Genomic DNA, 16,037 nt, shown 5'->3' on the forward strand with positions numbered 1-16,037 from the left:
ATCTCAAAGGACACACTAAACACTTAGTGATGACTGCATGTTTGGACTTCAGGCAAATAACCACAGATGAGCCCATTATTCCATATTGCTGGTTCGTCCTCCGTCCTTGATCTGCGCACTCTTCCGTCGTCGTCCCTCTGTCCTTATTCATAAAAATAAACATCCTGCGTCCTTTTGAAGCGCTTCCGTTCTTCCATTTCACCCGTCGCCAGATCGCTGGTGACATTTGTTCTCCTTTTTGGGTGCATAAAGTTGTATGGCAGTGTTGTGCATTGTTTGGGATGCTCTCTGCACCGTACCTGGAAGCCCTCCTTCAGAAAACTCATTCTTGTGTTTGGAGCTGTTTTTTACCGGGAATTACAGTTAACATAGTTTTCTCTGTTTATGCTGATGATTTTGCTTTAATTAAAGGCCAAAAAGATATTCAACGCCTTAGCAGAAATAATTAAGTTTTCTGTCCCCAGCCCTAGGTGGACTGGGAAAATAGCGGAGGCCTTGCTATTGTGGAATGTCTTCAAGGCGCAGAGTTGTATATGATGGATTAAGAGTGCTGCTTATTCACTTTAGTGAGAAGTGAAGCTCCTGGTGGCCATCTTGCATTGCTTCTTGCTAAGCACGCCTGAATAGATGATTTTTCTGCAGGGTTTTCGCGTTACTTGCTGTCGAAATTGCCATAATGTACCAATACCAATAAGTCTGAGGGAAGCACTTCGTCCTCAGTACATCGGTGAGAATGTGATATAAATTTTCTCTTGTATGATATCGTTGAGTCTATGAGCCCACATCATGTTGTCTGGGCCATGTACAATGAAAGGAAAGCAAAGTCCATCAGGAAACCGTTTCCTGCAAAATGTTCACCACTCCTCTGTCGATCACCATTCCCAATTACTCCATACAGGGATCTTATCCTCGAACAATATTGTCAGCGAAAAGCTAACAGAAGTTGTCCGTAATGTTGGAAACGTAAGATGGCTGGCTGCCCTCTGGTCCATCATGAAAACATCCGTGCGTTAAGGCCTCCCTTTTCAATATGGATTTATATATCCGGGTCTATTTTTAGGTCAAGGTACTTTGTAAAAAAGAAGGGGAGAAAGGCCTTACAGATAAATATTATGACAAAATAACAATGGAAGTGGCAGCACAAATGTTTTATAGGGCCAGGTTTTGGTTGTAAATGACCTTTTGGCTTCTTTGCTTTCGTCTCAGGTCACAGACTGAGCTGTTTGGACCCACCAAAAGATCTTTTAGCACATATGAGCAGTCTACATTAACTTTTTCACTGGTACCATTTGTAGCACTACTTTTCTCAATTGGTCGCAGTAGCACATGGTTCGGTCGCACTATTTTGTAGGCGAGAGAATGACCGGACTTGCTGGGTGAATGTTTGTCTGACTGGCATGCCGTCGTTGGGCATTAAGTAAAGCTTGAAAAAGACTGGAATTATATTTACCAACTATTTTACTGTGAATATGAAGTTTGTCAGTGGCTGCTAAAACAGGTATTTGTGTACAATGTTAAAAGGAAAAAAAAGGGAATGTTTTTAAATAAAAACTCAAAGAAAAAATAATAGGCATGCAAGTTTTTCCAAAAACTCACTGCTGCTTCGGGCAGGAGTTCTGAGTGGAGATTCGCCAGCGTTCCCAACCAATATTAAAATCAACACAGGACCTGTTTCTTTTGATTTTGGCGGGGTCGCCATTCGGATTAAAAATGCACATGTATGCAACGTAGGAGAAATGGACCAATGTAAATGTGCAGGTGTGGAACGACGTAAACCCTGGCCTGAAATGTATGAATGGAACCAAAGTCCAAAGCAAAGTGCAGAAGCTCTGGAAGAGTAAACAAAAGGGTCACTTTCAACCGCTAATTCAGTACCTGTTGAGTAGTAGTTAAAAAGTAGTCTTTTTTGTATTATTTTTTTTTTTATGATTGCATGAGTATTATAATGTAATATAGTAAATGAAAGTCCCGTTCTCTTTTTGAATGGCAATGACTCTAGACTGTTAATTTCCGGTACTGGCTGTTAATGGAGCCTTTAATTCACTGTGCCAGATTTGTGAGCTTCGACTCCATGTCAGGATTGATAAGGTTGTTATGCAATTCAGAAATAATCCTTTATTATTAAAGAAAAAAAACAAGTGTATGCAACCGGGCCATCGCTCAGTGATGACCAGAAGGTGGGCACGCTGTTGGGAGTACGATCGATTTGGCTGTTCGAGAGGTGTCTGGAATTTTGGAGAAAAAAAAGAACATATCTGCAGCAGAGCTTAAATCTCCCTGTAGTACACTGAAGGAGCAGCTCAACTGACCCCACAGATGATTTTCCTGATTTCTACCTGAAGCCTGACTTCAAAGATCTCAGTGGCCCCGCTCCTAAACAGTCAGACATTAACAGTATGAAGCATGGTAAAAAAGGACCCTGCCGACTAACTCTGTGAAAGCCATTAAGTGATTTTTGCAACAGAAATGACTGCACGTGGACTGACAGACTTCCTTGGAATATATGCCCCCTCAATCCCAGCACAAAGTATATTTGGTGTCATTCGGAATTTAAGATTTGTTCAATTGACATTACCATTAGGCTCATGCAAAATAAGATGACAAATATGAGTACTGATGTGGGACAAAGAAAATGTGGTTCACTTGATTAGTTTTCTTTTCCGCCGTTGTCAAATGCAGTGGTTCATACATTTGATTTATTCTTTGTACATGCAGAATTGCAATCTTGGGGATGACACAGTGTTGGAAAAGATTAATTTAGCAGAGCCGGACCAGTACAAGCTGCCGGAACTCACTGCGGAGGAGCAGGCGGTCATCCTGGGGATCTGGTAAGTCTTCCACACTAGATGATCACCCCACCTTCAAACACTAACAGTATTCTTTTTTCCCCTCATTCCTCTTGTTTTTTAATTCCATGCTGTGATCCATGCTTCAAGTCACTCACAGCAGCAAAAAGCGCACGGCAAAAAACAAAATAAAACTTCAAACCTTAAATACAATTACTGTATGCGAACATGACTACAAGTAGGAGTGTGTGTTGCTGAGAAGTAACAAATTGTTTTGGAACCATCAACTTCAACTTTTAGCTGTTACATGCCATCCACGTTCGACCACTCAGCTAATCGGCTGAATGTCGTGCTGTTGGAGAGTCTGGGTAGAAAGTCAAGAGAAGGTCAACAGAGAAGCCTGTGAGATTGCTTGGAAATGGATGAGCATCAGAGCTGTCGTAATTTTATGGCGAGACACACACACATACACGCACGCACGCACCCTAAAATGAAAAAAATTGTGTACTTCCACATTGGGCTGTTTTTTTTTTAAAGGGTATTATAACTATCATTGGCTTTTTTAGGACATGAAGCTTATTGTCTGCCCAAATATGCCAGTTTTTGTTTTATTCTTGGACTATATTTGACCCTGCTAAGGACTTTTGTGTTTGTGTTTTACAGCACTGATTTTCACAAGAATAACCCTGTCCACAAACTGACACAAGAAGAACTTTTGGCTTTCACATCAGTAAGTATCTTCTTTAGTATTAATATGAACAGCCGTACACTTTGAATCTGTGTTTCTCAATTGGGGCTACGTCAATGCAGTACAGTGAGATTTTAAAATGTATTAAAAAATATAATCCATGCAAAAAAAAACCCTTGAAAAACAATTATTAAATTATATAAATATCCATCCATTCATTATTTGAGCCACCTTTCCTCGCAAGGGTCGCGAGCATGCTGGCGCATATCCCATAAATATTTCAGGAAACTATAACTTCATGTTATATACATTAGGCTATTGAATTTCATTCTCCTAAAAGCACAGTCTGCCCCATACCAGCATGTTATGCGTCCTACAGCATCATCATTTGAAAACTTCAATTAAAATTACAGTAAGTTCCTAATTTCTTTTTGAGAACAAATCTTTCCCATGATCCCTGATGAGGACCCTTTATCGAAGTAAAAGTAGATAAACCTGATTTATCGTAATTAAATTACGGAATATTGTGCAATATTCCTACAGTGGTTACCTGATTTGGCTGTGCCATAAATCCCCGCAAATCAAAGATGAAAGTCTGCAATTAGTAATGTACTTCATACTTACACTCCAAATTATCATTAGGGATGGTACCTTTCATAATTGAACCACTTCGGTTCTAATTCTCAGTGCGTGGGAATCAATACAGGTACCTATTTTCTGTACTTTTTTCTGTTGTTTGTAGTAATAAATTTCAATTTAGTTCTAAATATGTAACATTTTATTAAAAAAAAAACCCACAAAAACAAACATAGATTTAAACCATGAGCCACAGGAAAGTAGGGAGAAAAATAATTCGGACAGATGTGCAGCCCTTTTTAATGTAGCTGAATCCTAAAATGAGAGCAATATGGGAGTGGAGTCATTTTCACCTGGTGTAAAATGGGATGGGTTTCTTTTAGGGTCTCAAACGGGGATGGGATGGGATTTTTTTTTCTTTGGGAGTGAGTTGGAATGGGAGTGAAAATCCCCCCCCCCCAGAAAAAGAAAAACCTCATGGTAAACCACCAAACAAAAATAACAAAATGTATGCAAACTGACAGAATCATCTTGTTTCAATTGAGTCCCAAATGTATTTACTCAGTGTGAAAATTTGGCTTATGTAGATGAACACAAAGCTGATCTGGGAACCATGACTTCTTCTGTAACAGATGGATACACAGGTCAATTGTACATTTTGCCATCCAAGTGAAGAAAAGTTGTTTTTGCCTGCCACTATATGTCACTGGCACACCCCTAATTATATATATCGTCGGGTGGAATCTTTGTACTGTCACGACAACTTTACAGGTAGTGAAAAATAAAAACGCTAGCATATTTGAATAAGTAGTCTTACACCTTATGTTGCTATTGCATACTCACGTCAACATAATACAACCTAAGAAATACATTCAATCACTAATTTAACACTGGCATTAATTTTGGTAGTACAAGCATGAAGCCAACGGCGGCCGAATACTTTAAAATCCGTGATCACGTGAAGCCGCCACTGTGCAAAAAGCCTTTTGAAAGCGTCACAAAAGCAAACCTCTTCACAACGCCTTCTTAAAGGTCTTGAGCCATGAATGGTGCGTTGTGTGTGTCATCCACACCGCTTATCTTGTACAGGGTCCGGTGTGGGTGCTGGAGAGAGCCTATCCCAGTTGACTACGGGCGAAAGGCACACTACACCCTGAACTGGTCGCCAGCCAGTTGCAGGGCACACACAGACACCATCACTGAGTGGGAACCAATCACGCAAACGGCGAGTGTACCACTACACCATCAGTGACGCCATGAGTGATGAAATAAACAAAATCTCTATCATCCATTAAGTGGATATTAGAATGAAACGGAGGCTTAATTACTACCCCTTCTGCAACAACGCATCACATGGATTGGTTTTAAACAAGCCAATTTATAAATGTAGTGAAACAGTTTAATTTTTAAATAATTTTTCCATTCCATTTTTGCTATGGGGTATTGAATGTAGATTGTGCAAATTAATTCAGATGTTTGTCTGTGTTTGATCTCATTGGATTTGGTTATTTGGCTCTTATTAGTGTTTGGTGTCTTGTATACAGCTTAGCCATTAATCTTTGATTCTAGTTGCTATCACATGGGTGTCGTTGGTGACAAATGTTTAACAATTTCAAACACAGCATCAAAATTGTGATTGAAGTCTCCAAAGACTGAAAAAGTTACAACCCCCCCATCCCTGTTTTTTTTTTTTTTTTGCTTGCTTATCCCACTGTTGCTGGTTGGGAGTTGACAAATGGCTATTGTATAACAACTCCGTTTGGACCGGCCTGTTGATGATGGTGCATCTGTACATATTTATACAGCTAGTTTTCTGAATTGCTCTCCCTGGCATTTTAATCTCGAATATTTAATTGTGCTCGCAGTAAAGAGCATCAAGTTGATGGTGACTTCCATAATAGTTTAATTTTCACTTGAACTGGTAACAGGGCAGTCACTCTGATATTGAGCCTTGTGCTCAAATATGTAATAGTAGCGTCTTGTCAAGTTCATCTGGTTTATCAAAGAATTTCATGAAGCAAAAAAATATAATCTTATGTGGGGTGCAGACCGGATACAGTAGAACCATAAAGTTAAATGCATCTGAGGGATCGATTGTTTATGTTACTTTTTTTATCTTCTCTCTTCGTAAAGTTACATGAAATTTTCAGTTCAGACCAGTTACACACGATGGCATGAGTTTGACCCTATATTTTTTTTTTTTTGGAACTACTGGACCGTCTTGTCATAGATTGTTTGCCTTTCAAGATTCTGCTGTAATTTCTGTTCAAGTGTGAATAGAGAGCCGTTTTTACTTAAAGCAGCTGCAAAAGCGATTAATTCATTGTCGTCAGACTCCGGTCACTCTGAGGTCATCTTGGCGTAATGAGGCGTTCCTGATGTCTTCAAGTTATCCCACTCGCCACTTGAGCGTCAGGGACCCAAGTTGAGTTCCATCATTGAAAACTAAACTGGAACTGATAAACGTCGCAAGACAAGCCTGTCTCTTTAATTCAACAGATCTCACTTGGAGACAGACTATTCGTCTGGAGACATCTCAATAAAGTAATACGATAGGGCACTTGGCTTATTCGGTGACGATCCTGAATCTGTCCAGGCTGATAAGAGTGGATGTCAGAACAGGAAATTAAAATTGAAAAACAGCAGGTCTCCAGAGGTTAGCAGATCCAGCTGGAATCGTTCGATGCCAAATCATTCTGTTGCAAAAAATAGTGTTTTTCATAAGAATATTTCAATTGTTGTTGTAGTTACCGTACATGTGACACATGCTCCAGGACAGCTGATTGACTTGATTGTTGTTTTTCTCTCTCTCTCGCTCTCGCTCTCATTCCAGAACTATATTTTTAAATTTCAAGGAATGTGGAAGGAGGTAAATGAAGTATGAAGTATTTTTTTTAATTGGAACTTTGTGAGTAAAATGTTCCATAGATGATCTGCACAGTATGACGTTTGAATGGGTCATAAATGTGTAAGGAAGAGGTGTTTTCTAAATTTGAACATGAACATGAGAATTAGGTAATGTAATTTATTTCTGTATTTATGTGCTGTAAGGTTTGAAGATGGAATAGTTTGACTTGACTTGACTTTTGACCATAAGGACATGGTCAAACCAAGGTGTGTCCTCTAATTAGCCAAGTGAAGAGATGGGTAACATGAAGGTTTGCAATGGAGCCTACAATAACCTCCAAAGAAATCAAGTGAACTCCAAGGTCAGGTACATCAGTGTTGGATCGCACCATTCGTTGTCATTTGAGCGACAGCTGCAGCTATTGAATATTTTGGTATTGGGATAAAATTTAAAAAAATGAAAAACACATATTTTTTGCTTGGCTGAAGAAAAATTCTGAATACAGAAGCTAAAATAACACACAATTTAATCGACCAATTGGTTTTCATTTTTAGATCCTATTTTGAACTTGAATTTAACCTGTGCGCAGCCGCAAACATTTTCTTCTCTTGAAATAGTGAGTGAGTATGAAAATGAAGTCAGAAACAATGTAGTGATTTATACAGCTAAAGAAAAATAAAAAAATAAATCAGTAGGAACTGCAACTGTCAGCTCATCACCATCATTTTCGCCTATTAAACCGTTAAAAAGTCATCCGACGACTCTTGACAGCCTAAATCGGGCATTAATAGCTGCTAGCCATTAGCCGCTAACGCTGGTAACATGCTGGTATACGCTGACAGCGTAATTATTTTTTTTAGCATCCTTAATCAGTGATTCAACATGATTTCAGGATGGGGACGTGTTGTTGTTTGTGGAAACAGTTAGTGACATCAATGTAACCGAGCTTCTCCTGTTGGGAAGTCAGCCATTGCATGCTAGTAATAACTTCAAAATAAAAGCAGGGAAAGGAATTAGTGTCCATGTATTATTTGGTAAGATTTCATTTTGAAGATGGCCTTCTGACCGTGTTAGCCACGTGTCATGTTTAGCATGAACAATTGTTGCTGCGACTGGCTTGACTGCGTGCGCAGCAAATAAAAGGATACCCGCGGCAGGGAAAATTCCTTGCATATTTTTGATTTGAGGTATTCAAATTACAGGACAACTCGTTTCACCCCAACTTTGAGCCAAGGTGGACATACGTAACAGCATTCGCTTGAAACAAAGTAATTGGAGTGTCCTATACATACAAATAGGCCACTGGGGTGAAAAAAAAGACTATTTGACCCGTTTATCTTTTTTTGTCATCCTTTGCCATTATCGTCAGGTTGCGACATACTAATGTAACGTAACCTTGTGTGACAGGAATGCTGCTGGCTCTGTGAGCAGGCATCTTCCCAGTCTACATGTAGATCCAGGAATCTGCAGGCTGGTTAGATGGTTGTCACATGTCTGGCCGTCTTCGCCATTGACTGACCTATGTCGCCCTCCTAGCCGGAGGACAACTTGAGGTCTCGAAAGAGTCTTAAGAGATTATTTTTATGTGACGGGCTTCATGCATAAAGAATGAATATTTGGCTTTCCCTACACACGTGATTTTTGGTTGTAAATATTGAGCATGTTTGATATATACTATTGTCAGGTTGGACCTGTTTTGAACCCCATTATCGGGACAAATCCTTAAAATGTCTTTATACACCGCTGACTCAAGGTTAATGGTATAGGAACATTTTAGAAGACATAAGCATTTGATGTCATTGGTCGGGGAAAAAGCACAATTAGTACAAAATCATTACGATTATGTTCGCGTCTACCCGGCCGACCACAGTGAAACTCCCCAAAGTCATGACCTATTTACTCATTTGTGGATGCAAAGCACGTCGAGGAAACTGAATTGGAAAGCAAATGAGACATTTCGAATTGAAACCGTTTGGTTCAAACTACCACTGGTGTGGAGTCTGTGGGCTGAGTCCACTTGGAAGAGATGGTTTGGGTTCGCTTAAAAGCCAAGTCTGGCGCGGTGCACACCACTTGACCCGCGTCAAAATAACTACAAAAGCATCAGGACAACATTTGACTGAAAGGTGGAAACTTTAATGAGCACATCTGCCACACAGTCAAGATGTTCTGGCTTCAATTATTGATTCAGGTCCTCTGGTCTTCGAGGGCCACTATCCTGCATGTCTTAGATGTCTCCCTCCTCTGACACACTCCATTCAAATGATCAAAATTGTTATCCTGCTGATGATCATTTGAATCAGGTGTGTTGGAAGGGGGAAATATCTGAAACATACCAAATAGCGGCCCTTGAGGACCGGCGTTTGACACCGGTTCTGTAGAGCCTGGTTGAATAATAGTATTCAAAATAAAAAAACTGTTGCAGTTTTCAATTGGGTCGACTGTGGTCTTATGCATGTTCAAAAAAAATTGAAATTGAATTAACCTAATGAAGCACATGTTTTTGATTTCTACTTCATTCATTCAGATATGTGGCCCATGCTAATGCTACGAAAAGGTCTTCTCTTCTCTGAAAATGTCGAGGAAAAAAAGTGGATTATTCCACTGCACATTGAATTCATTGCACATCATATTTGACAAAATATCAAAATTGCAAATCAAAAGGTTTGATTTGGATGCTTCTTCTGTTTGTGTTCATTTGATTCCACACCCAGAGTGTCAAAAGTACGTTCAAACATTTTCATCTCCTATGGGTTAACTAACGTGATCATACTACGAAAGAAAAACGGCCTCATAAATCTTGAGGAATGTTGATTCTTCCAAGTTGTTTGAAAGGACAGACTTATTGCTGTGTGATTATGCTCCAAATTCTGATTCACTCACATTTTTAGCCGATGGCCAAAACTGCAAGGGATCCAAGCTAGCATCATGAACCATTTAATAAATTGCGTACAATTCAAACTTTATTCCCCAATAAGATGTAGCACTGTGCAAAAATAACTACAGTAGAAATATTTTCAAAATGAATTTAAGTATTAAAAAAAACCCGAAATCTTTGCAAAACTCTAAATATTCCTCTTTAATGCATGTAATATGTCACTGAAAAAGCACATTCAGACAAAATAGTAAAAATGACAGCAAAAGTAGGATCAAAGTGGAAGGAAGCAGACCCAAGTTCCGGCGAGTTTCGTAGCCACGGCAGCTACAGTGTGCTCCACAGCCATTGCCTAAAAGTTCCCTTCAATCTTTTCCTGCCATACTTGAGATTTGAACTTGTCTATTTTGTGTGTCTACAGTGTTTACTGTCTCAGCCCAAGTTCTGGGCTGTGGAGGTGTCAGCACTTTGCCTCAGGACCAAACTGGAAAAAGGAAGTTCCCGATGTATTGAGCGAGCCATGATGCAAACTCAGGTAAACTACATGTTGGTGTTTGTGGCATGAACATCAGTTTAATCTTGTATCGATTTGTGTAATAAATAATGAAGCCACTGTTACTTGTTTACCATGACTCGAACTGATCAGACAACACGAAGGTAAAAGTAATCAGCAAACATTCGCCATTTGTCCAATTATTTTGTCCGTTGTTTGAAGGGCCCTCCAATTATTTTATTGGGCCCCAATAAAGATGTATCTGTCTGTATTCTGTGTGGATCCGCTGCCGAGATGCAGGACGTTTACATTGTTAAGGAACGATGAGGCCTTTTGGGAATAGTGTTTGGATGGCATATCTGGTCAGCATGTCTGTGTCGCAATGCCCAAAGTCAGTCAGAATGGCGTAGTTTGATGGAGTTTGACAACGATGGCATTAAGTACTTGTTGTGGCTCATTTGATGGGTTTGTGTTCATTACGGTGTCAGACCTGAAGTAACAGACAAAGGCAAATGAAAAACAAATGAAGAGAACAAGGCACCTCACCACCAGTAGTTTGGGTCATGATGCTATGTGGTGTCAGTGACATGTCTCCTCAGATGTCTGTGTTCATGTTTGCGTGTACAGCCAGTCCGAGGCAAATCCAGTTCTTGTCAAAAACAGGAAATAACTCACCTGTCTTCTTGTCATGCATACAAATTGAAACGTACAATGTATTTATTATTGCTCTTCCTTAACTGAAATGGAAATGTCAGTTTGATAGGCAACTTGTTTTATTTTTTTTTCGCTTTTTTTTAACAAGTTCTATGTAGAATTGCATCTGTGTCACGCGGGCAATTAGAGGAAATACATTTGCACCAGTGTTGTTTATTTGGAACAATATTCACAATGTTGCTCATTAGAAGTTGATTCAGCTTCTTCAATCCTGTTCCTCGAGGGCCGCTTTCCTGCCTGTTTACCATAATTCCCTGCTTCAACACATCTCTTTCAAATCATCAGGATCGTTATCTAGCTTTTGCAGACCTTGCTGGTTATTGGATCATTTGAATCACGTGGGTTGCAGCAGAGAGAGATAGAAAGCAGGCAAGACAGCGGCCGTCGAATATTTAAAATATTTATCGTTTTTAAAATGTTTCATATTTGTAGGATCCAGTCTTGTTGCGCCATACAGGTTTTCTTTTACTCTAAAAATTATTTGTTGATTAAATGCTTAACAGTATAATAGTGATTGGTTAAAATTATTTGCTCGTTTTGTCTTGATGTCGATGTAGTTGCAAGTCAAGTACATTTATTTCAAAGAAAAATTGCTAATTCTAATATTTTCGTTTTGGTGTTTTCGAACCAAAAAAGGACCGATAAGAATCCTGTAAAGGCACCGTATAGATAGATCTTTTTAATGCAGGACCCTTCAAAGTAGCGATTTGAGGCGTCTGTTATGGGTGGCAACTGATTAAAATCATTTGCAGTAATCTTGTTAGAAGGGAATACATTTTTTTTTTATTGTTTCTGTTTTCCATTTCAGGCAATAGTCGACCATTTTGAAGACGAGAACTGTCCCTTGACTGAACGTCTGAAAGTCTTTTACTGCTGCCATGCTCCAACCAGATGGGTTGTCCAGGTAACAAAGAATGTGACTGTTTGTTGTTTTTCTGTGACACATTTGCTTGTGTGGCCACAACAGATTGGACTTGAAAAGGAGCACTGTCTGTGTCACCACATGGAGTTCCACATTAAGTCCGTATGTGTGGCCCTCGAGCATAAACAACCTTTCAGTTCTGCACTAATACCGGGCAGCAAGGTGACATTCTAGCAGCAACAGATTTAGTCTCAAACTCCAAAATGGGGACATATTCATAAATATGTGCAATTAGCACTTGGCAGATGTATAAATCATGCTAATTACAGATGGAGTGGCATTGTCTATGCCTTTAATTGTAATTAATGATAAGCAATTTAAACACATTGTGCTGTGTCATTTCTCTCCAGTGTATAACAAACCACCGATAGGTGTCATGAAGATTTTATAAAAAATTGCGTCTGACCAAACCAAAGTGAGGTGTCAAAATGTGTCCTAAATTGATTTAGACTGGATGAGATGAAGTCCATGTTTACTTTGCTGTCTTCCGATTGTGGCCGACCATCTGCACCTTTGAAAAGGACCCGATGGTCCTTGCATGAGGACACAACTATAAAACAAATGTCAACATCTGTTGAGCCACAAAGCATCATAACTGCACGGAAGACGAATAGACATGCCTAAGAGATGTGTATTAAAAAAAAGACTGCAGTAATAGAATAATTTACACTTGTCTGAGGCATTGAAGGAGGAAAGAGGGAAAGAGCATATTGGGGAGTAGCGCTCACCCAGGCGCCATATAATAACTGATAACAGCAATAAAGCTGGAATTGAAGAGTCCCTATTGCAGCCTGGGGACACAAAAGTAGGTCGAGGCTCTTGATTGCAGCTGGTGATGTGATGCATTTTTTCATGATGGAGAATGGCCTGAAGAAACAAGACCCTTTTTATTGCCAGGGGGTTGAAAGTGGACTTGGTCTCAGTCTGCTTTGTTTTCATGCCAATTCACATACTACTTGTTTCAGAGAAAATGGGAGAATAACTTCAGAATTTCACATTGAAGTTCTTTTTTCACTTAAATGTGAAGGCATAGCATCAAGATAACATTGGCTTTACATTAATTCCACCGTAAGTATAAATTGTGTTACATTGTTCCTTTTCTCATTGTTTCTAGTATGAGTGTAGCTTCTCAATTAACATTGACGCAATGTCTCTGTGAGCTGTTGTCACCTTACCGGACCAGACAAAGCACAGCTCAAAAGCCTCGTTCTGACGAGTGAACATTTTGGACCTTGTTTTCCCTTGTGCGGACGTGGGTCACTGGGACCGCCTCTGAAGCCAGCCCTGGAGGTGGTGCTCAGTAGCGAGTGTCGGATGGCCCGAAAAGTCAACGTGGGTCTGCTTACCTATGGCCTTGCAACCTGTGGGAGGGGCCAGAGGCCAGGACCTTGGTCGATCTGATTCCTGACTACAGAAGCTAGCGCTAGGGGCATGGAACGTCACCTCTTTGGCAGAGAAAGAGCCCGAGCTGGTGTGTGAGGAAGAGAAATTCAGACTAGACGTAATCAGATTCGCCTCAACACACAGCTTGGACTCTGGTACCAGTCCACTTGTTGATTGGAAACCTGCTTGAACAAAATCTGTCAACGTAAAAATGCTGTCTGGCTTTCTCTACAGAAACAGTTGGCGACTCTTCTGACAGACCTTGCCTGCATCAGTTCAGCTCTACTCATTTACGAAAAGCTGCAGCTATGGGAAGATGTTATCATATGCTACGAGAGACTTGGACAACATGGCAAGGTATACAGACTCACATTGAGATTCATGGAGAAGAACAAAAATCAACAATTTGTCCAACAGAAAATGCACTTCCTGCTTTAAATCCATACACGCGACAATCTTCTTGGTCCTGAATTACTTGGGCGACGCTACTGGATACTGTCCCCAAGTTGTTCCACAAAAAAGATCATCATCAATTTAAATAAATGTGTCATTCCCCGCACCTTGGAATAAAACGAAATGTGTAAATCTTGGATGCCGGTTTCAGTCTGATTAAATTTTGTACACAGTGTTATTCAAGTCAAACAGGCAAGGACAAGCCGGGGAGGGATGTTCAAATAAAGCAAGATAATAAGGCAGAGGAAAGTCAGTGGTTTATTTCAAACTCAAACTCATAAAAGAAATACTGATGGACCGTAATTAGAAACCGGTTATACTATGCAACCAGTTGTTTTGGCTGTTTGTTTACGCGACATTGTAAGTTGCGTCCATACCGAAAGAGTTTGCAAATTAAAAAACACAATTACTCAAAATTATTACTATGGCACTTAAAAATGACAATCGCAGAAAGTGAAATGAATACATCCCATGATAATAATACAATCATAAATAACTAAATAATAGATTAATTTCTAATTAAAATGTACAAAAGCTCCCCTTACAGTTCCCGTTAGCATACAGGAAGCGCAAAGTTTTATTCCCTGTTGTTACACGTTATGTGAAGCTGTAACTGGATGAACGAGAGACTAGCAGAATTGAAGTTTGCAGCGACGTCCACGAGGCCGTCGGGATCATCAATGTTTACCAAGACACTGAAAGTGTAATCTCCACGACCACAGCACAGCATCACTCAACTTTTGTTCAAGACGAGTTTGAATGTAAACAAACAACTACGGTTTTCAAATAGTCGAGAGTTCGTCCGTGGGCAAGTATCACGCATCAAGAAGAAGGGATTCCATTTTCCCGTCTTAAGAACAAACAGCTCATTCAAGAAACTGAAACTTAATTCAAATACAGCATTAGACACTTGCGGTTTTCGAATTGGACCAAGTCATTAAGAGCATAGTGTAAGCCAATGGCCCCGTCTGAGCAATCACTCCAGAATTTGCTTTAACCACAACAAACCTGACAAGTGTTTTTCCATGCGCTCAGGCTGAAGAGATCGTTCGTAGGGAGTTGGAGAAAAAGGAGACACAGAGTCTGTACTGCCTACTGGGGGACATCTTAAGAGACCATCAGTACTACGACAGGGCTTGGGAGCTCTCGGGCCATCGCAGTGCCAGAGCCATGCGCTCCAAAGCTCTGCTGCATCTTCGTAACAAGGAGTTCCAGCAATGTGTCGACTGCTTCGAACGCTCACTCAAAATCAACGCTCTGCAGGTAAGTAATTCTGTAGTTTAGGGATGTTATGCTTCACTTGGAATGTCACCATAAAGTAGTTGCTTTCGAACATTCACCTGCCATAGTGAATGGAACTGTAAATCCAACACAAAATAAAAATTGAACTGTGACTGTGTTTAGCTTGGTGTGTGGTTTTCCCTCGGTTGTGCCTACTTGGCCTTGGAGGGCTACGAGGGAGCGGCCAAGGCTTTCCAAAGATGTGTGGGACTGGAGCCAGATGTGAGTACCAAGATAAACATGCTGATGAAACGTTACAGCAGGAGTCAGGAGAAGAAAAAAAAAAAGACCAACCCATAAATCTATCGCTTTACAACACATTGCTTTTCAGTCCCTTATATCTCTCTCTACACACACACTCTCTCATGTCTAGACTTTAGAAAAATAATGTAATCCCATTTGAATAATGACTACAAATATTATTGAGTCCTACATTGTACAAGTATAGGAATTCACAATGATTATCAACGATATTACGCCATAAGGAAAGTGCTTAGTTACAGCTCCAGCTGTTGTGAAATGCGCTGTATAAACAAAGTTGTATTGTATTGTAATATTTGCCGACAAAACACATTTCTACTTTTTCCTGTTGAATGTGAAAGGCCTTTGATTGCATTCAGTATTTTCACTCCTTTCTTATTGACACACTATATTCAATTTGTTTTGAAAATGATATTAACAATAATTGGTCATCATACCACACTATTGGGCTGCAGTTTACCAAAAACTTTTTACTGTTCTCTTCTTGACTCAGAAGTCCAACTTGGACTTAAGATTATTAAGATTTAAAAATGATGCCTTAAATCTTGTTAAAAAATCGGAATTGGCCTTTTTGTTCCACTATTTTCGGAGGGGAGTGTCCAGCACATTGCGGTATAACAAAAGTCTCTGTGTCAAAATCAGTTTGCGGTTATCATTTTCCAACCAAGAAAATGAACTGTTTCAGTATTGTATGCAAGAACTCTTCAGACTTTGGTCCGTCATACTCAAACACTGTGTCTAAAGTTTGGGTTACCTT

The 16,037-nt window shown here is 39.8% G+C and overlaps 1 protein-coding gene across 1 annotated transcript in view; it reads left to right on the plus strand.

The window, feature by feature from the left end:
- ttc27 (tetratricopeptide repeat domain 27) overlaps positions 1-16,037 on the plus strand; it is a 53,371-nt gene that overhangs the window by 25,917 nt on the left and 11,417 nt on the right. Inside the window, exons 8-14 of the mRNA XM_088305668.1 lie at positions 2,716-2,828; positions 3,450-3,516; positions 10,195-10,308; positions 11,789-11,884; positions 13,520-13,642; positions 14,774-15,001; positions 15,143-15,241. Coding sequence (XP_088161794.1) covers positions 2,716-2,828; positions 3,450-3,516; positions 10,195-10,308; positions 11,789-11,884; positions 13,520-13,642; positions 14,774-15,001; positions 15,143-15,241 — 840 coding nt within the window. The remainder of the gene's footprint in view (positions 1-2,715; positions 2,829-3,449; positions 3,517-10,194; positions 10,309-11,788; positions 11,885-13,519; positions 13,643-14,773; positions 15,002-15,142; positions 15,242-16,037) is intronic.

Source organism: Idiotropiscis lumnitzeri, chromosome 9 (genome assembly GCF_059441095.1).
Source record: "Idiotropiscis lumnitzeri isolate Australia: NSW breed Sydney's pygmy pipehorse chromosome 9, RoL_Ilum_1.0, whole genome shotgun sequence".
Classification (NCBI taxonomy): domain Eukaryota; kingdom Metazoa; phylum Chordata; class Actinopteri; order Syngnathiformes; family Syngnathidae; genus Idiotropiscis; species Idiotropiscis lumnitzeri.